We start from the raw sequence: 24,643 nt of genomic DNA, 5'->3' as shown, positions 1-24,643 counted from the left end.
GGGGGCGGGAGCCGCCTGGCTTGGCTGGGAAGCTTGCTTCCCTTGATCTTCTTGGACTTGGAGAAGGCAGTACAGCCAGGCCCAGCATCCTGTTTCCCTCGTGTTTAAAGGACAGGGATGGGGGTGGGGTGAGGCAGCCAGCAACCCTGGGAACTCACGCTGCAGGAAAAGGGCTTGACCTAAACATCAAGGTTCTGAAGATGACAGAGGACCGCAACTCCAGCTCTCATCTTGCATCTGAGCCGGGGGAGGGGGAAGGAGGGAGCTCAGTTTCCCAACTTTATAGTACTAATATTTGATTGTTGGTGGCTCTCTGACAGAGAAACCAGTGGAGAGCTTTTGGGGATGGAATCTAGGAAGAAGCAAGGAGAGTGGCGGAAGACTTCCACTGACTTCCAGTCACCCTTATCTGCCTCTAGGGTGTTTGAGGCCAGCTGAGATTTTCCAGTCCTTATTGGCTTCTGAGAAAGGGGATGTTTCCCTAGAAGCCCCAGTACCATCTGGTAGTTGACCATCAGCTGCTGCCTGGGCTCCTTTTATAATGGGGTTGAGGTGGAGTGGGACCAGGCCAAGGGTGGTGGCCGCTGGGGTCAGGGAAACATTTAAACTTCTGCTTAGCCTCCAGGCTGTGGTTCACCTCTTGCTCACACACTGCAGACCCAGATAAGACAAGAGGTTTGGGCTGGGTAAGGGGTTCATAAGTAGCTCTGGACACAAGTGCCTTGCAGTGAGTACTCGGTAGGTTTTCCGAGGGCACAGAACCCTTTCCCCTTTCTGAGGGTCCTGCCCTCAAGTCATACAGCTGTGAGGCCGGATACACTCTTAATCTGCCTTCTTCCCTCCGCCAGCACTGTGGGGTTCCATTTCCTTCCGGGCTGTTGTGAGTGCAGCTCTGCAGCATTAGTCAGGTTCCAAGCTGCAGCAGCAGGAACATGAGCAACGCGAGCTGTGTGTGTGTGTGTGTGTGTGTGTGTGTGTGTGTGTGTGTGTGTACCCCGCTCAGCCAGCCCGCTATAGTCCTTGAGTGGGTACACTCTCCTCCAAGAGCACTGAATTGAGAGACTGAATTGGGGTACTTCTGCTGCTAGGTCTAGGGGGATAAGATGCCTAGGGAACGCAGTTTCCAGACTGACGTTGCTTGGGTCAGCGCCCTCCACCTGCGTGCCGCGCCCCGCCCCGGCCCGCCCCCCGCGGGGAGTGTCTCGGGACCACGCCCAGCTGGGCAGGGACCGGCGGGTTGAGCTGCTTGAGCGCAACTAGGGACTTGGAGGACGCCCGGGATCACTCCGGTGCTGTTGCAGTGGTTTCCGCGTCTGAAACACGCCATGCTGAGCCGTCGCCGCGTCTTTGCGGTGGAGCAACTTGGCGGCCGGGGTGAGTCGCGTTGCCTCCTACCCATTCTCCAGACCCGCTCGAGCGACGTCCACCGGCCGCACCCCCTCGTTTCCTTGCTTTGAAGGAGTAGAGTGAATAGGCTTGGGACGCCATACACAGTGCAGATCCTCCGGGATTTGCGGTCAATCACCCACCACCCTTATCCTATTGGTCTGTGGTCTCCTTCCCCCTAATCCCAGTTGTGGAAGCTTCTATGTGAGGTTGGGTGATTCCGATATCCTTGCCCCAGCCAGCAGTCCTTTGGTGGCCACAAACTCATTCTCGGGGATGGTTGGCGGGCATAGGCTTCCTGGTACACTTTCTGATCCAGAGGGGACCGGCTGGCATCCTCTTCCCACCAAAGCAGCCCAAGCTTCTGCCTGATTCCTGTAGACCACCCAGACCATAATAACCCCTGGCACAAACGTGGTAATAAATGAATGCTAGACAAGGGGGCGTGGGGATTCGTGCCTATAATCCCAGCACTTGGGAGGCTGAGGCAGGAGGAATATTGGGAGTTCCAGCGCAGTTTAGGATACAGAGTAAAACACTATTTCAGAAACAAACTAAACCAAAAATCAGTTTCCTTGTTTTACTTAATTTATATTTAAAGATTTTTGTTGTTGTATTTAAAATTTGGTCTTTTGTTTGTTTTACCGGTGTGGACTGGCCAGGGAAGTCAAAAGAGGGGCTCAGATCCCTTGGAAATGGACTTAAGAACATCCATGTAGGTGTTGGGAACCCATTACCCATCTTCTGGAAAAGCAGTCAGTATTTTAAAATACTGAACCATTGATCCAACTCCAAAAATTTCCCCCATTTGTCACATGATCCTCCTTCCTTGCTTAAAAAGACAAAATTACCCTAAATGATTATAATTGCTATTATTTTTGTGTCTGCTGCTGCTTTTTGTTTTGCAGTGAGGATGGGACCTGGTGCCTTGTGCATGCTCTGAAAGCTCTCACATTGTCATATCCCAGCCCCAGCTGTTGTCATTTTTCTAGTGTCCTCATAAATTCCAGCAGATACCTCATCCTGTTTCCTGGTGTACCAGGGACTCCAGAGAGCACTGTGTAGCTCCGGCCTTCACCTTGTTCTTTCTCTTTCCCATATCCAAGAAGTCTGAGGCTCTTAGACTTGATTGTTTCAGCTGAACCTTAGTTAAGGGTCTGTTAAGCTATCTGCATCACTGATTGTCACGACTTGCAAGGACCTTGCCTACCACAGGCTCAAAGTGTAGGTTTCTGTTGGCGGTCAACAATTGTTATAAGAACACCATCTAGACTTATCTTCCAAGCAGGGGTAGAACTGTATATCAGTGGTGATGTGGATGTCCTGTGTCCTTGTTCACCTCTGGTACAGGACATACCTCCTCAAGGGAATGCTGGGAGCGTCGAGGGCATCCTACCCAGGTTGATACAGATTCTCCTTACAGATGGGGCCTTTGAGGACCTGGCACAAGGCTGTGTGGTGCCAGGAGTCACTTGCACCTACAGACGGATACCAGACAAAACTCACGGGTGTTCATTGGACTTCAGGGAGGGACGGAGTGAGCTGAGAGGTCTGGAGAGACAGATGCCACTTCTGAAATTGGCTTCCCAGGACTCAGGCATGGAGATGGTGGTTGGGGACAGCTCCTTGGCTACCTTATCAGGACTTTCTCAAGATTCTCTAAACCTTGAGCCCATGGGGAGCCCTGAGCTGCCTCCTGCCCCACTAGACCGGCTGCTGGCCAGACGAAAGCTGGAACAGGTGCTGGAGAGGTCTCGAGAGTTTCCCAGCTTGTCTGGGCGGCATGGCTCCCTGCAGCTACAGAACAAGCCTGTAGGTGGAGTGTCCATCTTTGTAGGAGAACAGGAGTCCACTGAGGCAGATACTGAGCTAGAGGCTAGTCTGGAAGAAGCAAAGGAGGTAAGTATTCATCTTGGCTAAAGTGGAGTGGAGTGGGGTGGCGAAAGCCCTGAGGTGTGGCTTATGGGGACCCTTTCCCCCATTTTCCCTGGAGCTCTCTCGGGGCGGGGCGTTCCTTGCCCCTAATTGATGGTTGTGTCATTGCTTTTTGTCTCACCTCTGCACACAGCAGTAGCCACCCCCACAGAGGCAGAAGACAGGTATGGCTGCCATGCTCAGCTGGCCACTGGGGAAGCCAGCCAAGTGTGTCTTTCTTGGCTTGTCTGCTAGGTCCTATTTTGTTGGCTCAGCACAGCCTAACTATCCAGAATGGGAGTTTGGCTGACCCTGAAGGTCTTCCTACCTTAATGTGTCCCACAGGTGGGTAGTATGGAGTCTGGAGCCTCTACCTGCCTCCCCGGACAGGGCTTGCGTTACCTGGAACACCTGTGCCTTGTGCTGGAGCAGATGGCCAGGCTGCAGCAGCTGTACCTGCAGCTGCAGACCCAGAGACCCTCTAGGGTGAGTGATGGACAGGTGCAGGTGGCCAGGTCACCTAGTGAGGGAAGTAGGGGAGGGGGTGGGACCCTGGAGCATGAATGCCTTCTGAACAGGCTCAGCTTTTGAGTGAGTCTCTGCTTGTTCTATCTCGCCTGTCTCAGGATCCTGAGGAGGAAGAATTGGCTCCAGTTCTTTCATCATCACATATCCCTGACAATAGGGTCCAGGGGCACAGAGAGGAGCTGAGCCAGACAAAGGATCCAGGTAAGGGGCAACTGTGTCTTCCTCTGCATTCTGCCTGCCTATGTGCCTGCCCGGGGTCCCATCAGCAGAGCTCCTGAACTGTAGCTTAGTGGGGTGGCTACCTGCTTGTTTCTGGCCCCAGATAATAAAGTTCTCTTCCTGAAGGTGCAGAGGCAGCTTCACTCCCACAGGTGGGTGTGCTTGTTGACAGCCCCTCCAGTCTGCCAGAGGCCTTGCTGGAACCAACCCACATCCTTCCACCCTCCCAGGAACACAAGGTAGTGATGGATCTATGTTAATCAGGTGATAGAATGGTACAGGGTAGGGAACATGGGGATGTGTAAGTGTCCCCCAAATCCAAGTTTTAGGAAAATGACAGGATTCCAGTTTGGAGCAGGTGATTTGCAGTTAAGCAGCTTTATTAGGGATGTATATAGATGCTTTTTATGACGAGCTCTTATTCTCTGTTCAGCAGGATCTCTCCCACTGGGATAAGGTCAAGGTTCTGCTCAATCGGATCCGTTGGAGGAGCCCTCGACTTCCTGAGCCTCCTGTTCCCCCTGATAGTTCTGGACCCAGGTGAGTCTTGTGCCTGATTCAGGTTAAGGGAGGGAGTGATGGGTCAGGATGTTGATATTGTCCTGTCTTGACAGTTGTCATCTTAGTCCCTATGGAATCGGTGAGACAAAGTATAGGAGAAGATGCTCCAAGTAACAGGAGTAGTTAAGATGCCCCATTTGTTGGTGCAGAGAGGGAAGACTATGTAAGATTGGGGACAGTGGCTTTCCCGAAGCCACAACCAGATTGTGGGCAGTGTGTTCATCCTCACCGGTCAAGGCCTCACTCTTTAACACTGAAATTTAGGGGCCGGTGAGGTGGACACACAAAGTATTTTATTGTGGGTGAAGTCTGTCACAGTTGGCAGCTTCTCCTCAGAAAGTAAACAATGCCTTCCTGTTTTTTTTTTCTTCCAGTCTGACTTTCCTTTGCTTTTCTATAGGATGGAGTTCAGGAATCTCTCTGAAAGGACTCCAGGCCATTCCCAACGGAAGATCTTTATTCCAACATTGGTCGTTAAGAAGCCACGAGCAAAAAATCTTTCTGTATGACCTCTTGGCACCTGAGTGGAGAGGATTTGCCAAGAAGTCCCTCACATTTTGGCTTACTGCTGCTTCTCTGCACTGCCAGGAGAAGCGATTGGTGCTTTCTCCTCTTCACGGTGAAGGCCAAGTCCTTCTCTAAGCATCGAGGCAAAGAGCCCTGGTTTCCCAAGAGGCACTCAAGTGCAGTTTCAGCACTCTTCCCGGGCTCTTCCTCTTTGTCATAAAGCTCTGGGCTTAAGCAAAGTGAACTGACTTATTTATCAGGTACTCACAGAGTATGTTAGTATGGGAATGTGTCTGCATGTTGCAGATGTATGTCTATGCTATCTTTGTTGGACTTTTGACTGCCTGAATCCAATCATCTGATGGAATAATTTGTCCAAAGGGTTGGTGTTTTGGGTGTCACTGGAAGGATGGCACTGATCTTCATTCCACAATGAACAGTTACTGATGTGGATTTCTTCCTCATACCGGAGACAGCAGCCCTAGGACCAAGAACAACACTGCCTTGGGTACCTTTGTCATAAGTCATGGCTCTGGAGCACAGCCCTTGAAGACTGAATGAGGAATTGGGGGGGGGGGCAGAGATCATGACCATTGTGAGGAACAACATATAATTTGCAAGGTCAACTCTAAGATGCTGTGTTGTATCCTGGAGTTTAGACCATAGCAAAGTCTCTTAATTTCTGAGCCACAGCTTCCTACTTGGGATGATGCCTGCCTTACCTACCTCATAAGCTTGTTAGGAGATAAAGTAACATTAAACCTTCTCAATGTGTGCTGTGACTGTTTAGTGAACAAGAAAGGGTGTGCTGCTGGAGAAAAACAGGAATGGAGAGATGAGAGGCTACTGTTAAAAGGTGTGAAAACAGCCATGTTTCTGGCAAGATTTTGGATAAGCCATTTTATTGAGATCTTGTACATTTCATATTTGGGAGTTTGGGCACATATTTCTGATATGCTTACCCCTTGCTGGTGATGCAGTCAATAGAAAGGCAAGAATAGGGACGGGGGTGGGGTGGGGAGGATCATTGACTTTAGTAAGAATATCCCCTGCAAATGGCCCCTGAGTAGGTATGCTCCTCCTCCAGCCAATGGAGGCGCTGCTTCTTTTGCTGCTGTAGTCTTGGGGGGTTAGTAGAACACAGCAGGGTGTATAAATGGTAGTCTCTTCCATGTGTTTTAGGGAGGGGTCCAGTTCCAGTCATTTTGAGACCAGGAACTAATGGTTCGAGACTACTTTTCTGATGGGACACTTGAGAGAGGACACCACCGAGCTCAGCTTCCGAAGGCATTATCGGATCTGGGAAGGCGCACTTCCGTTCCACAGTTGGAGCGGGATGGCAGGCTGGTGTGGGGGAAGGGAGAGGTCGATGGAGAAGAGGGAGGTACCATATCCGGGAGAGTGGCAGCTTCCGACCAGTGGTCGCTCTTCCGGAGAGGCGTTTCCGGTGGTGGTGGCAGCAGCAGCTGCGGTGGTTCCGGGTGTCTTTGTCCCCCTGGTGTCGTGGCCCTGGCCCGCAGGTGGGTTGGGGGCCTCTCGCTCTGCCTCTGCCTCTCAGTCTCTCTCGGGTGGCGAGGCCGCGGGGTCCGAACAGCGAAGATGCGCCAGTCGCGGAAAGAGCCGAGCCCCCTCAGGACTGCAAGCTCCGTCTCCCTGGCAACGGCCTCGGCCCTGGGGGCGGGCGGGAGGAGGAGAAACCTCGCGCCGTGGTCCTCCCACGGTGGCCTCTCGGTGGCCCGGCCCGGAAGGCTCTGCGCAGGCGGCTGCGGAGGCCGGAGTCTAGGGTCGGGACCTAGGAGGAGGGAGCGGCGTGCAGGCCGCTTGGCGAGGGCCGGCTGGACAGCTCCCTTCCCACCAGCGGGTCTGAAAAGACGCCTGGCGGTCTTCCGGGGAGAGGCCTGCATCACCTTCCCGCTACTCGCACCTCCATTTTTTGCCCCGGCCCTGTGTGGAGTGTTTTGGCGGATGTTTTTGAATGAATGACTGCCACCGGAGCTCTTCCAGTCCTCACTCCGCCAGCCTCTCTAAGGGTGCCAGTGGCATAGTGAAAGGAGTGCTAAGTTGTTGGGAGACCTGGGTGTGAGTCCCGCTCTGTCACTATCTGGTTTTGTGGCCTTGGGCAAGTCTCCTGATCTCAAAGCTCCAGTTTCCTTGTCTGTAAACCAGCATGTCATTAGCACCCACCGCTAGGTTATTGTGAGAACAAACTGGAGTAACATAATTACCTATTTCATTTCCTCTTCTACATCCTCTCCATTCCTCCATTTTAGGACCCACCTCTTCACCGTAAAGCTTTACTTCATTAAGATTTTTCATCTCTCCCCCTAGCCCCGTAATAGATGGAAGTTTCCCATTCTAGCTGTTAACTTCTTTCTCTTTTGATTGAAGGTTTCCACCCAAGACCTTGAAAGGACAGCATTCCAAATGTCCCAGTTTAAGCGCCAGAGGATCAACCCACTTCCAGGGGGACGGAACTTCTCAGGTGCTTACCTGCTTACTGGTTACACTCAGAATATGCTCTAGACTCAGTTTCCAAAAATATGGCTCGGGTGTTTCCCTGAATATCTGATTAGCTGGTTGGAGCCACCTAGACCTCTGGGATTACAGGATCCTCTGGCTATCTTCTAGCACTGAGGGTAGTAGGTGCAGTTGCTGGAGGTTGCTTCTCTGTCCCCATAGGCGCAGCTTCAACATCTCTTTTGGGTCCTCCTCCTGGTCTGCTTACTCCTCCTGTGGCCACAGACTTGTCCCAAAATGCCAGGCACCTTCAGGTATGTTGGGTGCCCTTTCTAGTGAGTTCGTTCCCCTTTGGGGTTACTGTAGTATGTTTGGATGTCTGTTGTGTGTTGTTTCTCGTTACAATGGTCAACATCCCTGGCTTTTTGCTTGTTTGTTTGGTTTGGTTTTGTCCTTTTGTCCAGTGTTGGGGATCTCAAATACCTCTTAGGTTGGGGAATCTTTAATATCTGGCTCCAGAGAGATCTTTTGGTGCCTTTTGGGATTAAAGGACTGAATATCCTAGAAGGAGGAAAGTCATGAATTAGCTTCTCTCCTCTTTATAGACAGGTTGTGTCCACTATGTTTCTTTCAAGGTGAATTTTCTTTTAATACTATGAGCCAGGTCCCTGTGGCTAGAGATGAGGCTCTAGTGGCATAGCATGGTTCTGTTCAGGTGGCTTCCTGTTGCTTTTGACCTATTCTTCTCTTGCAGAGTGGGGAGAAGCAGCGAGTCTTCACTGGCATTGTTACCAGCTTGCATGACTACTTTGGGGTGGTAGATGAAGAAGTCTTTTTTCAGCTAAGGTAGGCTTAAGGCTAGTCTCTGCTGAGAATGATTGTTGAATTCAGTTCTGTCTCCATGCTGGTGGGCCCCCTCTTTAAAGCCATTGCTTTGCTATTTTACTGCAAGGGATGAGAGATTTTGATGGAGAAGGTCTCCCTGGGGGCGGTCAGGATAACTTGTACAGGGTGCCTCCTGATGGGGCCTCCCCATTTGTGTGCTGGCAGTGTGGTGAAGGGCCGACTACCCCAGCTGGGTGAGAAGGTGCTGGTGAAGGCTGCGTATAACCCAGGCCAGGCAGTGCCCTGGAATGCTGTCAAGGTGCAGACGCTCTCCAACCAGGTATTTTTCTTTCCTTAGCATGCCCACTGCAATGGGAAGGAGAGGAGGAAGTCCTGTGGCCTGACTTTTGAGCACAATCCTTCCTTTTGTTGGGGGGTGGGGTGGGATAGATGTCTCTTCATGCTATCAACCTGGGGATCCCCTGAACTTACTGGCTATTTTCTTTAGCCCTTACTGAAGTCTCCAGCACCTCCCCTTCTACATGTGGCAGCTCTGGGCCAGAAGCAAGGGATCCTCGGAGCTCAGCCCCAGTTGATCTTTCAGCCTCACCGAATTCCCCCACTTTTCCCTCAGAAGCGTGAGTACTGGTGGCATGCAAGTTGGGGTGTGACTTTGTGGGTTAGTCTGGAGGAAAGGACTTGTTCCTTTCATATAGATGCTCTCAGAACAGAAGGGTGTACTTCTCTACACAGGAAGAGGAGTAGGAAGCTGGACAGGGTTTTAGGGCTTTTGAGTCACTGGCCATTTCCTTTCTTCAGCTCTGAGTCTCTTCCAGACATCCCATACACTTCACCTGAGCCACCTGAACAGATTTCCTGCTCGGGGTCCTCATGGAAGGCTGGACCAGGGCCGAAGGTAAGAGGATGAACAGGCATTACACTTCCTTCTAGGGACCATGTTCCACCTTTGACACCTGTTGATACTAACATCCCTTTCTGTGGACACACAGAGTCTAGTCCCTTTTCTCTGAAAGGCAGACACATTGAAACATACTTAACAAATACAGCAACTTTATACACTACCTCAGCAAAGCTGAGGTCTAATACAGTTTATATTTCAAAATGTCACATTGACAGTTTTTGTTGTTTTGCTCTTTTGAGACAGGGTCTCACTGTGTAGTTCAGCCTGACCTCATGGAGATCCTCTTTCCTGCCTAGTGCTGGGATTAAAAGTGTATTCGCCCACATTTGCCCAGCTAAAATACTTTATTTTTAATCAAGTCTTATGTAGCTTAGGCTGGCCTTGAACTCAGAATGTAGCTAAGGATGACCTTAAACTCCTGATCCTCTTCCCTCTTCTTCACATGTGCTGGGTTTACAGGTGTGCGGCATCACCCCTAGCTTGGTTATGCAGTCATTTTGCTACCTTTCTGGTTTGAGATATTTTGCATGCGCATGTGTATGTGTGTGTTCTATGAATTTGTATCAAGGTGTATGCAAGTGTATGTGAGCCAGGAGGTCAATTCTATGTGTCTTCTGATGTACTCTGCTGGTTTTTGTTTGCTTTTGTTAGAGATAAGAGTCTCACTGGAGCTTGCCGTTTTAGCTATGTTAACTGGTCAGCGCGGTCAAGAGATCCTCCTGTCTGCCCCTTCCAGGGCTGGGATCATAGACTGTGTTAGCTTTGACATGGATGCTGGGATCCTTTGGTAGCAAGCATCTTCACTCACTGAGCCAGCTCCTCAACCCCAGATAGTTAAAAAGTATATACTTTCGTCTTTGTTTGTAGTATTTAACACACAGATACCAAGAATTATTACAAGAAAATAGTAACATTAAAGAAGGGATTGTTGGTGTTGGGGATTTAGCTCAGTGGTAGAGCGCTTGCCTAGGAAGCGCAAGGTCCTGGGTTCGGTCCCCAGCTCTGAAAAAAAAAAAAAAAAAAGAAGGGATTGTTGCAAAATGTTTTAGTTCCTAATTAAGATGACTTCTTTTGTACACTTTGTGTAACAGTGTTACAACACAGAGGCTACAATATATTCAGTAGTTCAGGATTTGTCCTGTGCCAACACTTTTCTTGGCCTTAATGTGGAGCAAGAATGGTCTATTCAGGCACTTGAGACGTCCTGTGGTTCTTTATCATTGCAAATTTGGGGAATTTCCAGGAGCATGCTCATTGTGTCTCAATTCTCATCGCCTTTGTGCTTTACTGTCCTTGAGAGTTTTTGTTTGGCTTCTTATAATAGAAAATTCAATATATGCAAAGGAAGTGGAAAAAGAAAACGAATCTTCAAGCTGTTACCTGATTTACACAAGCAGTATTACCTGTCTTCTTTCTTGTTTTTTTGTTTTTTTCGGAGCTGAGGACCGAACCTAGGGCCTTGCGCTTGTTAGGCAAGCGCTCTACCACTGAGCTAAATCCCCAACCCCACCTGCCTTCTTTCTTAGTTCTATTCCTCCTTTATCTCCTTGTTGCTTGAATTTGTCTTGTTTTGGTTTTGTTGATAGAAATCTTGAAACTGATTTAGATTGAAATGTCAGAATCTTGACTATACATTTTTGATCTCATAGCACCCTGCTTTTGTAAGACTGTAGAAAGTTCCCTTGTGCTGTGATTTCTTTGAAATAACTACAGAAAGGGAACCACCCTCTCTTCCATGTGCTGATAAGAACTGAGAAGTACTTCAGTGGGAAACACTTGGAGTAAGCATGGCATAACCTGAGGAGAGTTCAGGGGAGGTGATGTAGCCAGTGCCTGTGCAGAAGCTAGCATTTGATCTCTGGGAAAGGCTGCTGTGGATCCCATGCAGATTGCCTGGCATTGTTCTCTACATGGTCTCCACTTCTCCATTCCTAAACTCATACATGGCTTGCTCCTAGTCTGTGAGCTTATGAAAGCCTCCAGGACAGACCCATAGCAAGTATCTTGAAGGTTTAAGATACCACTGGTTGGAAACCATTGACTGTGGGCCTGGTGTTTTCAGTTGAGTTTCCACACGTAGCTGCTAGTCGAATTTGATTGCCTGGCTCTGGAGTACCACCTGCAGTGTATTACTTTGGCCAAGGTGCTTCAGGGTTACGGTTTTTAGAGAATAGACTGAGTAGGAAGAGTGGCATCAGGGAAATCTGCCAATTTATAAAGGATTTGACCACAGGGGTGGTTTGCCCATTAGACCAGCTTTATGTTAAACTCCCAGCTTTGGGATGCAGGATGACACTGCCATTGGACTGCTCTTGTGAGCAGCTGAGGTCTTGTGAGCAGCAGGCCTGGTCTCTGCTGCTCCACCACTAACATGTTTCCTGCTGGAGGTGGGTCACAGGTGATTAGGAACGGAAGGCCAGCCCAAGCTACTTAAGACCTTGTCTCAAAACAAAAAGAATAGAAGGGCAGCATTGGAAGGTAAAATTCTAGCCTTCTGAGTGTTCTATTGTTGACAGGGAAGTAAGAGTTTGGCAAGTGTTTTTTGCATGGAAAACAGTCGTGTTGTACCTTTCTTTGACCTTGCTAGTTTCTTTCTAGCTAGTACATGGTCTGTGATATTCAAAGTCCCACACTGTAGCATGATCTTTAAAGGTTTGTTCTCTCACACCTGTCAGATATCTAAGTACGCTTTGAGAAGCACACTTTGATTACATCTCCATTAGCCTACTGTCCTCTTGCCCTGAACGTTCCTCCCCTCTACCTCTTTTTTACAAAAAGAATATTCTAAATTTTCCCTGACAGTTTCATGATGCATACAAGTCTCTCAGTCATACTACTCCAGTCTTCCGCTCCTCCAACCTCCCTAACAGTATCTGCTTATCTTCACGTTCTGTTTTTTTTTAACCTACTGAGTTCCAGTAATGCTACCTGAATGCTCCAGGTGTGGGGCTATCCACTGGAGCATGGGCAACCTACTGGAGAACACACCACCACAGAAAAATTGCTCCCTCTCCCGATACTAACTCTATGTCCTTTTTTGGCTCACTACACTACTTAGTTTGTTATTTAGGGGTTGCTTACATGACCAAGGGTGGGTGTTATTTACTGGAGCAAGTTCAGCTTACCAGTGGCTATACTACTGAGAACTAGGACTTTCTTGAAGCTTCATCTTGGTGACTGCCTTCGTGATTAAATCATTATTATAGTTAAATTCAGTTGTCAGTGAGGATGCATGAACTTGATTATATGGCTTGGTATTTTTGCTTTAATCTGCTCCCCCCACCCTCCCCAATTTCTTGGAATAGTTTTTCAAGGGTAGAATTAATGGAGCAAAAGGTATTGCTTTGTTTTCTCCTCCTTTTTCAAGTTAAAAATATTTGTTTTTATTCTTTAAAAAAATTGAGTTGTGCATGGTGGCACATGCTTTTGATTCCCGCACTTAGGAGGCAGAAACAGGTGGAGCTATGTGAGTTTGAAGTTAGCCTGGTCTGCAAAGTAGGTTTAGGACAGCCGAGGATACACAGAGACCCTGTGTTGAAAAACCAAAATAAAATAAAAATTATTTTGGGTCAGGATTGGTGGTGTATATCTTTCATCCCCACACTTGGGAGCAGAGGCTAGAGGATTGATGGCCATTAGTTCAAGGCTAGCTTGGGCTACATGGTAAATTTGAGACCAGCCTGGGCTACAGAGTAGAAGACTATCTCAAAAATTCTAAAACATGGGCTGGAGAGATGGTTCATCAGGGAAATGCACCTGCCACTAAACCTGATGACCTGATTTGATCTCTGAGACCCAGAAAACTGAAGGAGAAAACCAATTTCCACATGTGTATCGTGGCATGCTTATGCACATGCATAAACCATAATAAAAATCTAAAACACTAAGCCTGCAGGACACTCAACAGGTAAAGAAAGGTTCTGGAGCCTGTCTCTAGCCATGATATTTAAATTTAAAAGATTTATATTTATTTATTGTTGAGCATGTGTGTGTGGAGATCAGATGAATGCAGAGATTAGGCCTTTCCTCCCACCATGGGGTACGGGATCAAACTCAGATCACTAAGCTCTTCCTCAAGTGCCTTTATTTGCTAAGCCATCTTGCTGGCTCATCTCTCAGTATTTTAAAGCTGTTCTTTTTTTCTTATAATAGCCTTTTGTATATATGCTGTACCTTGCATTTATATTATTAAATTATTAGAGTTTACTTACCTATTTTAATGTTTAATAATCTGTCACATATTTGCTAGCATGGCTTCTTTTTGTATGTGTGTGGTGCTGGACTTGAATCCAGGGCCTCCCATAGTTTAAGCAAGTGTTCCACCACTGAGCTACAGGCCACCTGTATTCATTTCTTTTTTTCTTTCTTTCAAGATTTCTTTATGTATGAGTGTTCTATCTGTATATACACCTACGTGCCAGAAGATGGCATGAGATCCCATTATAGGTGGTTATGAGCTACCATGTGGTTGCTATGAACTGAACTCAGAACCTCTGAAAGAGCAGCCAGTGCTCCTAACCCCTGCACCATCTCTCCAGCCCCTGTATTCATTTCTTAATGTTGAGGACTCAGGTATTTTCTAGTTCTTGACATACTGAATACATGTGTAACAATATGGTTTCTTATTTCTGCTGATGGGTCAACCTCCAGTGACGACTATGACTCGAAGAAACGCAAACAGCGGGCTGGTGGAGAGCCTTGGGGTGCTAAGAAACCTAGGCATGACCTGCCTCCTTACCGGGTGCATCTCACTCCCTATGCTGTGGACAGGTGAGTGAAGGCTGGGGAGGGCTTCAGACTTGCACAACAATGGTTTTTAGGGTTAATGAGATAAGGTCTGTTTGGACACATGGGAATGTGTGTAGTCAGGTGGCCTTTTCTACAGCTAATTGACCAATCTGTGGGAACCTGCTGCACATGGCTTGGTGTGTCTTCGAGTAGGTTCTGTGTTAAGCATATTAGTGAATCTTGTTCTGTATGTATGCATGTTCATTTGTTCATGTGTGTTGGTTCACATGTGTCTTTGGGTGCATGTGTGGAAGGAGGCCAGATGATACCATTCAGATATCATTCCTCAGGTGTTGACTAGCTTTGTACTTTGGAGACAGGGACTGGCTTGGGAGTTGCCAGGCAGACTCAGTTGTCTAGGAGCTGCTTGTTTCTGCAGATGGGAGCTACCATGCCAGCAAGTTTTCTTTTTGAGTGCTGGGATTAAAGGCGAAGGCAGGTGCCACCATACCTGGCCTGGTTTCTAATTTTGATAGCTATTACCAGTTTTCTTTCAGATGCTGTGTCCACTTACATAGCCACCATGGTGCAGGGCACAGTCTTTGTCTGCTGTACCTTTGCCAACACTGTTTTCATATACCTTTTCTGTTTCTGTTTTTGTTTTTCTAGACAGGGTTTCTCTGTGTAGCCCTGGATGATCTGGGATTCACAGTGTAGACCAGGCTGGGATTAAAACTGTGCACCAGTACACCCGGCCTTCATGTACCTTTTCATTGTAGATTTGCTGGTGAAAAGTGCTATTCTGGTTTTCATTTCTAATTAGCAGTGAGTCTGACAGTCTGTAAAGAATGTTTTACATTTATTAATTTTCATGAGTGTGTATTCACGTTTGGGGGCTACTGTGAGGAAGTCAAGGGGGAAACTCTGAGGGGTTGGTTCTCTTCTTCCAGCATGTGGGTTCCAGGGATTGAATTCTGCCGTTAGGATTCTTTTCCTAGGCTTTCATGTCATCTGTGTTTATGTTCTTGGGAAGGACTTGTCATGCAGGTTTCAGTTTTTCCTAGGACCTGAGATTTTTGTTACTGACTAGTGAGTTGTTTATCAAGACCATGACCATTTCTGGGGCTTGAGAGATGGCTCAGTGGCTAGGAGTCCATACTGCTCTTTTGGAGAACATGAGTTTAGTTCCAGCATGCACATGGAGCAGGTAACAACTGCTTGGAACCTCCAGCTCCAGAGGAATCTGATGCCTCTGGGAACCTGCACACATGTGCACATACCTATACATAGACATACATAATTGACATAAACCCTTAACAAAAAAGGGACTTGACCATTGTGACCGAATATTATGATTTCTTTTTCTTTCTTCCCCAATTTTGCTTTCTTTGTTATGGGGATTTATAAGTCAAGTGGTCATATGGGGTCCATCCTTACACCTAGGGAGATCCCTTATTAGAGTCTTTTTTCTCAAGCCGAATAAAACCCTGTTGTGGTCTTTTGCCGTTCTGTTTGTTCGTTCATAGATTCATTCATTCAGTGTGTCAGTGTATGTTGTGGGAGGGGTTGGCACACATACCTGCCAGTGCACATATGTGAATCAGAGAACAACTCTAAAGTTGGTTTTCTCCTTCTACCTTTGCATGGAGTTTGGGGATGAATAGGCTTGCACAGCAAATACCTTTACCCACTATAAGCCATTCTGTTGGCCCTGCAGATTTGTTTAAAAGAAAACTTTATATATTTTATAGTTTGTGTGTATGTTTTGCCTACTTGGATGTATGTAAGTGTATCCCATGTGTGCTTGGTGCTTACAGAGGTCAGAAGAGGGTGTCAGATCCTCTGGGACTGAAGTTGCAGATAGTTGTGAGCTGCCATGTAGGCTCTGTGAACTAAACCTGGGTGTCCTCTGTAAGGGCAGCAAGTGCTCCTAAGCTCTGAGCTTTCTTTCCAGTCCCTCTTCTGACGCTGGGTGTTTGCTCAGTAGTTTCCCTTACTGTCTTTCTACAGTCCCACCTGTGACTTCCTAGAACTGCAGCGACGTTACCGCAGCCTGTTGGTCCCCTCAGATTTTCTTTCCGTTCACTTGAGCTGGCTGTCAGCCTTCCCACTGGGCCAGCCCTTTTCCCTCCACCACCCGAGTCGGATCCAGGTCTCTTCAGAGAAGGAGGCAGCTCCAGACACTGGTGCTGAGCCCAGCCCTGAGGACAGTGACCCCACTTACAGTTCCAAGGTCAGTTGACTAAGCTCTTGTGACTTATCACCTTGCTAGGACAGAATGTGGCTGAGCACCTTTTCCTCTACACAGGTGCTGCTGCTCTCCTCCCCAGGCCTAGAGGAGTTCTATCGTTGCTGCATGCTGTTTGTGGATGACATGGCTGAGCCAAGGGAGACACCAGAGCATCCTCTGAAGCAGCTAAAGGTAAGAACTGGCTTATAGGAGGCAAGACATGCTGGCTGGTCAAATCTGCCACATTTTTAGCAGCTAGGCTCCTGTGCATTAACATAGAAATTCGGTGTTTCAGAGCTGAAGGCCCTCACTTTATACAGGAGGATAGTATAGAGATGCTTCTTCTGAAGAGGAGTCAGGTGGCTGGTTTGAGTGAATGGCCCTAGAGCCCTAGGTGGTAGTCTTAACTACCTCTTGCTGGGCAGCAGCCTTGCCTTACTGTGGGAGACACAGGCCATGTTTCATTATTCCCAATCTCTCTGCAGTTTTTGCTGGGCCGAAAAGAAGAAGAGGCAGTGCTGGTTGGGGGTGAGTGGTCTCCTTCCCTGGATGGCCTCGACCCCCAGGCAGACCCGCAGGTGCTGGTGCGCACAGCCATCCGCTGTGCACAAGCCCAGACTGGCATTGACTTGAGCACCTGTACCAAATGGTGAGTGGCCTTCCCCATGTGGCCAGCTCGCTGTGGGGTGTCAGGAGCCTGGCTTCTGCCCTCTGGGTTCTCTCCTGCCACAGCTCATGCCTGCCTACTCCTAACTGCTCATAGATGACTGAAGAGCCCAGGGCTGTGAGCATTGATGGCAGCTGACCCCCAAGCCACACCCAGTACTCCTCAATGCCTTGGTGCTCCTATGTGCTGTCTGCTTACTGCGTCTCCCTGCTGCCTAACCACTGAGGCCTTGGCGTGTGGCTTTATGTCTGTGCTCATGGCCTGGCATGCAGCATGTGTGCATGGAGTGCTGACTGGAAATAGAAGTACTTGTCTGTGAGTGCAGTACCTGTGACTATGTCACAGTTAAGGGCTTTCTTTTCCTTTTGCTGTGACCAGGTGGCGTTTTGCTGAGTTTCAGTATTTGCAGCCGGGGCCGCCCCGGCAGTTACACACAGTAGTGGTGTACCTGCCAGATGTGTGGACCATCATGCCCACTTTGGAGGAGTGGGAGGCACTGTGCCAACAGAAAGCCACAGAAGCAGCTCCCCAACCGCAGGAGGCATCAGGGGTAAGGCTGGGCCTTAGAAAAATGCAGAGAAGCTGGGCATGGTGGCACAAGCCTGTAACTCCCACACTGGGGAGGTGGAGGCAGGAAGACCCATAGTCCAGAGTTCAAAGTTGATTTCACCTTCATAGTGAATCTGAGGTTAGCCTCTGCTACATGAGCCCCTGTCTCAAAAGTATGTGCCTCGACTGCAAGGCCCAGAGGGTCACATCTGAGCTATTGTCATAGGAGGCAGAGGCTACTGAACAGGCTCCTGACGTGTCAGAGCAAGCAGACACTTCTAAACAGGACACAGAGACAGCAGAGGCCACCACACAGCAAGATGTGGACACTGAGCTCCCAGAGGCCCCTCCGCCTCCTCTAGAACCTGCGGTGATGGCACGTCCTGGCTGTGTCAACCTGTCTCTCTACGGAATTGTGGAGGATCGGAGGCCAAAAGAAAGGATCTCTTTTGAGGCAAGTGCAGGAGAGAGCTCATGAGTGAGATAAAGGAACAGTGTGGCATACTTGTCCTCTTCCCTGATGCCATGCTCCCTGCGCCTCTCCTAACAGGTGGTGGTGCTGGCCGAGCTGTTTGTGGAGATGCTGCAGAGGGACTTTGGCTATAGAATTTATAAGGTGCTGCTGAGCCTTCCAGAAAAAGTTGTGTCTCCTCCTGAACCTGAGAAGGAGGAGGCAGCCAAGGAGGATGTGGTCAAAGAGGAGGAGGCTGTCAAAGAGGAGGCAGTGAAGGTGTCCAAGGATGAGGTACAGAATGAGGGCACAGCTGCCGAGGCAGACAGCCCACTGGTGAGTACTGCTCTCAGCCATGGGCTGGACTGAGGCCCACACATTCATGCTTAGTAGGATTCAAGCCCCCATGTGTGTCAGGCACTGTTCTGGGCACTCTGCATGTCTGCTTGCATTGCTTCTTTATGTTACCCAGTTTTGGGGGATGGACTGAGACCCAGGAATAGGAATCTCTGCGTGTAGCCACACAGCTAGGAAGTGGTGTGTCCAAGGTGAGGGAAGTGTGTCTGATAGGCCATGGCGGCATAGAAATGACAGTCAGAATGCTCAGGAATTAGGATTACCTGTTAGGACAAACTGGCTTTTAGCCATTTCTAAAATGTAACTCGGCTTCTTGTCCAAATATGTCATGTACACGTAATTGCTTAATTATGTGTACAACTATGACTGACTCCTGAGAAGTACCTCAGGGGTCTGTGTGTGCCCTTGCTGATCTGAATACTGGTATGGTTAAATCCCCATGAGCATGTAGTGGGTCAGAGTGCCCACCAGCACTTGAGTGCCCAGCTCATACTTGAGTGATAGCAACTGTTAGTGTTACAAGAGTCCTGCTCCTTACCACCTTGGTCTGCTTCTCTAGAAGGAGGATGGGCTTCTGCCCAAACAGCCCTCTGCAGGGGGAGAAGAGGAGGAGAAGGCCCGGGGTGAGGCAGCTGAGGACCTCTGTGAAATGGCCTTGGACCCAGACCTGCTGCTTCTGAGGGATGATGGAGAGGAAGAGTTTGGTGTGTCTGGGGGTAGTGGCTCTCTGGGGCTGGCTGTGGTAACTTCCTCTTAGGCAGTGGTTCTCAACCTTCCTAATATTGCAGCCTTTAATATAGTTCCTCATGTTGTGGTGACACCCCCCCCCCCCCCCCAGCCATAAAATTACTTTCGTTGCTACTTCATTATTGTAGTTTTGCCACTGTTATAAATTGAAATGCAAGTATCTGCTGTGCAGGACAGCTAAATGCAACCCCTGTGAAAGCTGTTCAAGCCCCAACAGCTTCACAGCCCAGGGTGAGAACCGCTGCCCTTATGGGTGTAGCGCATCATCCTTGCTAGATGCTGAGCTTGGGATTTCTGTAGCAGGAGCAAAGCTAGAGGAAACGGAGGTTCGCTCTGTTGCCTCCAACCAGTCCGAGATGGAATATTCTTCTCTTCAGGACATGGTAAGACCTTGTCTCCTTTTGTACCTGGTGATGGGAAGCTTAGCCCTTCCTGGGTGAGGGTTGCCTACCAGTGACTTCTTCCCTAGACAGGAGACCAACTGTGTGGTTCTTGACTCATGGAGAATACTCCATTTTCCCAGTCAGGGTAGATCAGAGAGAGATCCGCTTAGGGAACACATCATGTTCTGGAAATGTGCCCACAGAAGCCTGTAGCCCCAGCTCCAAGCTTCCACTTATGAGGTCTACCTGTTGCCGTCAACCCAGCGCCTGGCTGTGTGTGTACTATGCCCTTTAACTTTGAAAGAACTGTTTGTAAGCCTGTTTTTCTGCTTTGTAGCCTAAGGAGCTGGATCCCTCAGCTGTGCTCCCCTTGGACTGCCTTCTGGCTTTTGTGTTTTTTGATGCCAACTGGTGTGGCTACTTGCACAGGCGAGACTTGGAGAGGATCCTCCTCACCTTGGGGATCCGGCTCAGTGCAGAGCAGGTAGTCTCTTCTGTCTCACCTGTCCTTCTGGAGGCCTTTTCAGAGCTCTTGCAGGCTTCTGGTCTCCCTGACGCAGGTGTGTGGCCAGTAGGTGTCCTGTGTTTTCTGTAGGCCAAACAGCTGGTTAGTAGAGTGGTGGCACAGAACATCTGCCAGTATCGGAGCCTTCAGTATAGCCGTGCTGAGGCGCTGGATGACGGGCTTCCAGAAGACGTGCTCTTTGGTACGTCTTGTGCTTTGTGGCTGTCAGGGAGTGGGGCCATGGTGGGCCATTCTCCTAAGATCATGCATATCTTTTCTAGGAAACCTGGATCTACTGCCTCCTTCAGGAAAGAGCACAAAGCCAGGTGCTGCCCCCACAGAGCACAAAGGCCTGGTGCCCCACAATGGTAGCCTCATCAATGTGGGAAGCCTGTTACAGCGTGCAGAGCAGCAAGACAGTGGCCGCCTGTACCTGGAGAACAAGATTCACACACTGGAATTGAAGCTTGGTGAGTGTGCTGTCACAGCCACTAAGGGGACAGCACTCTTTAGGCCTCACACTTTTGTCCCAATGCACCAGCTGACTGAGCCTTCCTGCCATATTCTCACCTACCTTTCAGAGGAGAGCCATAACCGATTTTCAGCCACTGAAGTGACAAATAAGACACTGGCAGCAGAGATGCAGGAGCTGCGGGCTCGGCTGGCCGAGGCGGAGGAGACAGCCCGGACAGTGGAACGACAGAAGAACCAGCTCCAGCGTCAGATGCAGGACTTCCGCAGACGCCTGACCCCACTGCACCTTGAGATGCAGCGGATCGTTGAAAAGGTAGGATGGCTAAAGGATGGCCATGGTTCCTTTTGGTGAAGCCACAAGAACCGTAGAGTGGAGCTAGCCTGTGTGTGGAGACAGCTGGCCCTTCCTTGCTGTACTGGTCCTCTCTCCACTGGGCTCTTAGGAGACTGAGCTGCTCCCAATGCTCCCTACTCTAGTGGCAGGACATGGGAGAAGCCTTATCCTCATCGTTGCTACATGTGCTCACACAGGCTGACAGCTGGGTAGAGAAAGAGGAGCCAACGCCTAGCAACTGAGTGGCTGCCTAGTGAGGTCTGCGATGGAGCCTGATGACATTAGAGACCTTTGGGTACCAGAAAGCAGCTGGAGCAGGGCCTGGGAGCCATAGCAGGGGTGGCTTGAGTTCTGTGCTCAGCCTCTGTAGGGAACATCAAACTCTCAGTATGGGGTTCGTGCTGTGTGGATGGATGTGTAAGGAACCCCAGTTCCAGCTACAACTAAATACAACATCTTTTGCACCCCTAGAATGTCATTTTGCCCTCAATCTTGGAATTTCTCCCAGGGCCCTTGTAGTCTTGTGCTGTCTCCTGTCCTTGTCCATTTTAGAGCAAGATGGGAGGAAAAGGCTTTTCCAGCCCAGAACAAGGTCTAATGCCAATAAATGGGAGGAATGGGTGTAGAGTCGGTGCAGCCAAGAATGTTGGTCCTCTGGGCGGCATGAGTCCCGCAGGCTCTGTTAGGTGATAGAGCCCATTCTGGGAAGCACTTGGTGTTGGGTCAAGGTCGCCAATAGAACACTGTGTCCCAGCTGCCCCAACTTGCCAGAAGAACCAGCACTTCTCTCTCCAGCTCTTATGTTCAGATGTGGTATTGGCCCTGGCCTAGCCCTTTCCCATTTCCCACAATTCTTGCCTCTTTCCACAATTCATGGTTTCAGTTTGACTTTGTATATAAAGTTGTTGTTTTTTTTTTTTTTTTGGCTTTTTGTTTTTTAAATAAACCAAAGTGAAAAACAAAACAAGTGTCTGTCCATGTAGCTCTCCTCTTCAAGTTGCCTGTGCCCTCCCCGTTTGCCGATTCTCACTTCTCTCTAGAAGGTAGGCGGGCAGTGAGTGCCACAGGTTGTGACTGAGTGAAGGCCCTCTGCCAAGTTGGGTGTGGCAAAACTGTGGCAGCTCCCTCTTGGTGTCAGTTATAAAGTACACTATTGTTTTACTGGAAAATTTTACTTGAAAATAAAATTCCAATAACAAGTGAAAATAAAGCTCCAGTAATTCAGGTTAGACAGAAGCCTTGCTCTGAGGGCAGTGGCTCAATGTGTGCCATTTTCTAGTGGACAGATAGAGACAAAGTCCCAGTTCAAAGGAAGGTTAAACTCCTGGGGTTTGTCCCTGTACTGGACCTAGGGGGGACCAGCGTTGGTTGAGTTGGTGTGAAGGGCCCATCAAGGCTGAGAGACCAGAGTTCTGCTACCCAGGGCACTGTGCCTCACCCAACAGTCTAAAGAGTCCTGAGGGGATGGTGGCTTTCCTAGAGTAGGTCCTCTGGAGGTAGACAGCTAAGGCCTCAAGTTACACAGGAAGCCCAGGCCCTTCCAAAGGCTCCTGTTGGCCAGATACTATACCACACTCTGGACGGTTCTGGAAGTAAAATGGCCCCAGGGTTTTTCTACATTGCTTATCAACATTGGACACAGGGAAACAGCAGCCTGTGAGGCTCCTAGTATCAGGCTCAAGGAAATGGAGACATTTAAGTCAGAGAACTGGCAAGGTAGAATAGTGGCCACCTGTCTCCAACTGGCTGGCCATTGGGAGGTCCATGAATCCATGCCTGCTAGGATGCATAGGAGCAAAGCCTATGCGAATGCCATCTGTGTCCCAAAGAGTCCAAGGACTCCTGAGGGACAGGGGCTCAGTCATCAGCCACGATGGAGAGGGCTCGGAGCTCACTTAGTTTGGTCTCATTTTCCCGTTCTCGATGCTCATCCGAATGGCCTGGCTGGTCAAGCTGCTGGGTCAGGTCTCCAAAGATCTTATGCATTTCCGAGTAGTAGATAACCTGGGTAGGAGGCAAGAGCTGTTGGCAGGAACCAGACTCGCTTTTACATAGCACCCAGTCAGCAAAGCAGCTGAGAGGCACAAGCAGGGCCTGGTTCTGGGTCTATGGGTTGCTCTGGCTGAAGTGGGTGGGGTGTGTGTGTCTCTCACTTGCTCCATCACTACCTCTCAGATCTCACCCTATCCCTCAGCAGTCCAGAGATGGATGGGGGAACCACAGCTGGGGCTTTTGGAAATATTTACTGCAGAGAAAGGTTTGTTAAGACCAAAAATAACTAGATGGGGCAGGGAGACTATGCATTTGAGGGTGCCAGAGGGCAGTATGTGGGTAAGGGCAGGCCTGGGGTTTATTGCCTTTACTAAATGAGGAGAGGAGCCAGTGGCTTTTGGTCATGGAAAAAGGACACAGCAGATACTGGCTCCTCAAGTCTTGAGAGCTGGTTCTAGAAGTCAAGTTAAGGGAGGTGTCAGCTCCCCAGACTCCACCCCTTCCCAGTCTTGCTAGTTACTGCATGCATGGATGACTAGCAGCATGGGTCCTTAAAAGCGCCCGTGATGCAGTGAGAGTGACAGGATGTGAGGCAGGTCCAAGAGCCAAGGGGTTTCTCTATATGATGGATGGTGACTTTTCCCTAGAGGTCAGAGGCCATTTCTGCCTCAGTTTCCACTTCTTGACATGACAGAACATACTCATCAAAGTGTCCCACGTTCTTCAAGCACCTCAACTTTGAGATGTCTCTAGGATTCTCCTTCCATCTGAGAAACTAGAAGATGGGGACTGGGAGGGTGGCTGTGCAGCAAGGGCCGGTGGGAAGTGGTATCCTAGGAAGTCTCTTTAGAACCCCTGGCTAGGTTGCACTGGGCTGTACTGGGGGCCCCGATTCACTGCCTTACACAGTGCCTGGTGAGTCACGGGAGTGCTCACTTCTCTAATGACTAATAGCAGTAGCAGCTGGGTGAGAAGGAGGCTGGCACAGGGGGGAGGCGGTAAACAACTCTGGCTATCCTGCTGCTTGGTTACAGGGTACCCCATAGCCTGGGCACCCTGCAGCTTCCTCTAAGGACTTGGGGGTGGGGATGGTGTATGCAGCTCACTGAAAGCAGAGGCAAGTGTCAGTGAAAGAGAGCAGGCCAAGATCCTCCCCTCTAAATCCACGCCTCATCCAAACAGGGTGCAGGCTGGAAGGCAGCCCTCACCTGCAGTCACAACAGGAGAGCATCCTCCCCTTCTGCTGTCTGTCTCACTCCCTAGAGAGCACTGGACTGAAAACACGGATCATTAGCAAGTCCAGGCTCCCATCCAAACCTTGCCTGGGCTTCTTGGTGGGCATTCTACTGCACCGCTTTGAGTGTCATTCCAAATGAAGTCTGGTTAGTGGGAACCAGGCTTTACCCATGGCCACGGTGACAAGAAAGCAACAAGGAATGATGGTGCCCACTGGAGGGCAGCAGAGGTGCAGCTAAGACCGGAAGCGGAGCAGGCAGAGCTTGGGGATGAGAAGCCTTAGCTGGATGGCCAGTTAGTGTTAGAGTCTGAGATGGGAGCCCGCACTTGTGATCAGTGAGGAGGTCTGTGTGGAGAAGCCCTGCTCCCCACTCCAGTGCCACTGCCTCTCCCACCTTGCTAGTGGGGAGAATGATCATAGATAACAACTGCCTGAAGATGAATGGTGAGGGGAGGGCAGGGGCTGCATGCCATCCCAATTGGACCCAGCATCTCAGTAGCAGGAGACACTGGGCTCCTGTGTCCTACTCTCCCTCTGGCTGCCATCACCATACCAGCCTGCACACCATTGCCTTTCCACTAGGGGGCACTTCATATCCAGTGGCCAGCATTTCAGAGCCTGTTCAGGACCCCTCCCTAGGAAACACAAAGTTAGGACTCCTGTGGTCTCT

General features: G+C 49.5%; 3 protein-coding genes across 8 annotated transcripts in view; 2 read left to right on the top strand and 1 right to left on the bottom strand.

Annotated features, from left to right (window-relative positions):
• The first annotated feature begins 1,239 nt into the window (after positions 1–1,239).
• Positions 1,240–5,890, top strand: C15h8orf58 (similar to human chromosome 8 open reading frame 58). Of its 3 annotated transcripts, none has more exons than XM_087586180.1 (7): positions 1,240–1,374; positions 2,810–3,285; positions 3,646–3,786; positions 3,927–4,029; positions 4,174–4,286; positions 4,481–4,587; positions 5,009–5,889. In XM_087586180.1, the coding sequence occupies exons 1-7, from the start codon at positions 1,326–1,328 to the stop codon at positions 5,115–5,117; spliced, it is 1,098 nt and encodes a 365-aa protein (XP_087442306.1). In that variant the 5' UTR covers positions 1,240–1,325; the 3' UTR covers positions 5,118–5,889. The 3 variants fall into 3 exon arrangements, with proteins under 3 accessions (XP_087442306.1, XP_087442307.1, NP_001128043.2); XM_087586181.1 differs by having other exon boundaries at positions 3,455–3,786; NM_001134571.4 differs by having other exon boundaries at positions 1,252–1,374; positions 4,484–4,587; positions 5,009–5,890.
• Positions 5,891–6,548: 658 nt separating this feature from the next.
• On the top strand, positions 6,549–21,708 carry Ccar2 (cell cycle and apoptosis regulator 2). 4 transcript variants are annotated; one of them, XM_087585782.1, is made up of 21 exons: positions 6,549–6,635; positions 7,504–7,597; positions 7,795–7,886; positions 8,327–8,418; positions 8,623–8,737; positions 8,906–9,035; positions 9,217–9,313; positions 13,970–14,089; positions 16,058–16,280; positions 16,356–16,469; positions 16,763–16,926; positions 17,323–17,494; positions 17,720–17,947; positions 18,044–18,280; positions 18,861–19,005; positions 19,352–19,431; positions 19,769–19,915; positions 20,027–20,138; positions 20,218–20,406; positions 20,518–20,723; positions 20,942–21,708. In XM_087585782.1, exons 2-21 carry the CDS (start codon positions 7,540–7,542, stop codon positions 20,984–20,986), a joined length of 2,766 nt encoding a protein of 921 aa, XP_087441908.1. In that variant the 5' UTR covers positions 6,549–6,635; positions 7,504–7,539; the 3' UTR covers positions 20,987–21,708. The 4 variants fall into 4 exon arrangements, with proteins under 4 accessions (XP_087441908.1, XP_087441909.1, XP_087441907.1 ...); XM_087585783.1 differs by having other exon boundaries at positions 6,549–7,194; XM_087585781.1 differs by having other exon boundaries at positions 6,549–7,194; positions 19,349–19,431.
• A 189-nt stretch (positions 21,709–21,897) lies between these two features.
• Bin3 (bridging integrator 3) overlaps positions 21,898–24,643 on the bottom strand; it is a 38,869-nt gene continuing 36,123 nt past the window's right edge. Inside the window, exon 9 of the mRNA NM_001013186.2 lies at positions 21,898–22,748. Within this exon, the coding sequence (NP_001013204.1) occupies positions 22,602–22,748 (147 nt within the window). The 3' untranslated portion in view covers positions 21,898–22,601. The remainder of the gene's footprint in view (positions 22,749–24,643) is intronic.

This window comes from Rattus norvegicus, chromosome 15 (genome assembly GCF_021556685.1).
Source record: "Rattus norvegicus strain SHRSP/BbbUtx chromosome 15, alternate assembly SHRSP_T2T, whole genome shotgun sequence".
Lineage (NCBI taxonomy): Eukaryota > Metazoa > Chordata > Mammalia > Rodentia > Muridae > Rattus > Rattus norvegicus.
Note: the sequence above shows the minus strand (reverse complement) of the source record. Positions and strands in the feature narration are given on the sequence as shown.

Bases quoted from the DNA above. Each gene is read 5' to 3' on its own strand.
- C15h8orf58 (XM_087586180.1), top strand. From the start codon at position 1,326: ATGCTGAGCCGTCGCCGCGTCTTTGCGGTGGAGCAACTTGGCGGCCGG. The intron at 1,375-2,809 runs GTGAGTCGCGTT...TTCTCCTTACAG, and splicing joins GGAGCAACTTGGCGGCCGGG to ATGGGGCCTTTGAGGACCTG. The intron at 4,030-4,173 runs GTAAGGGGCAAC...CTCTTCCTGAAG, and splicing joins GAGCCAGACAAAGGATCCAG to GTGCAGAGGCAGCTTCACTC.
- Ccar2 (XM_087585781.1), top strand. From the start codon at position 7,540: ATGTCCCAGTTTAAGCGCCAGAGGATCAACCCACTTCCAGGGGGACGG. The intron at 17,948-18,043 runs GCAAGTGCAGGA...CTCTCCTAACAG, and splicing joins AAGAAAGGATCTCTTTTGAG to GTGGTGGTGCTGGCCGAGCT. The intron at 20,139-20,217 runs GTACGTCTTGTG...TATCTTTTCTAG, and splicing joins TCCAGAAGACGTGCTCTTTG to GAAACCTGGATCTACTGCCT.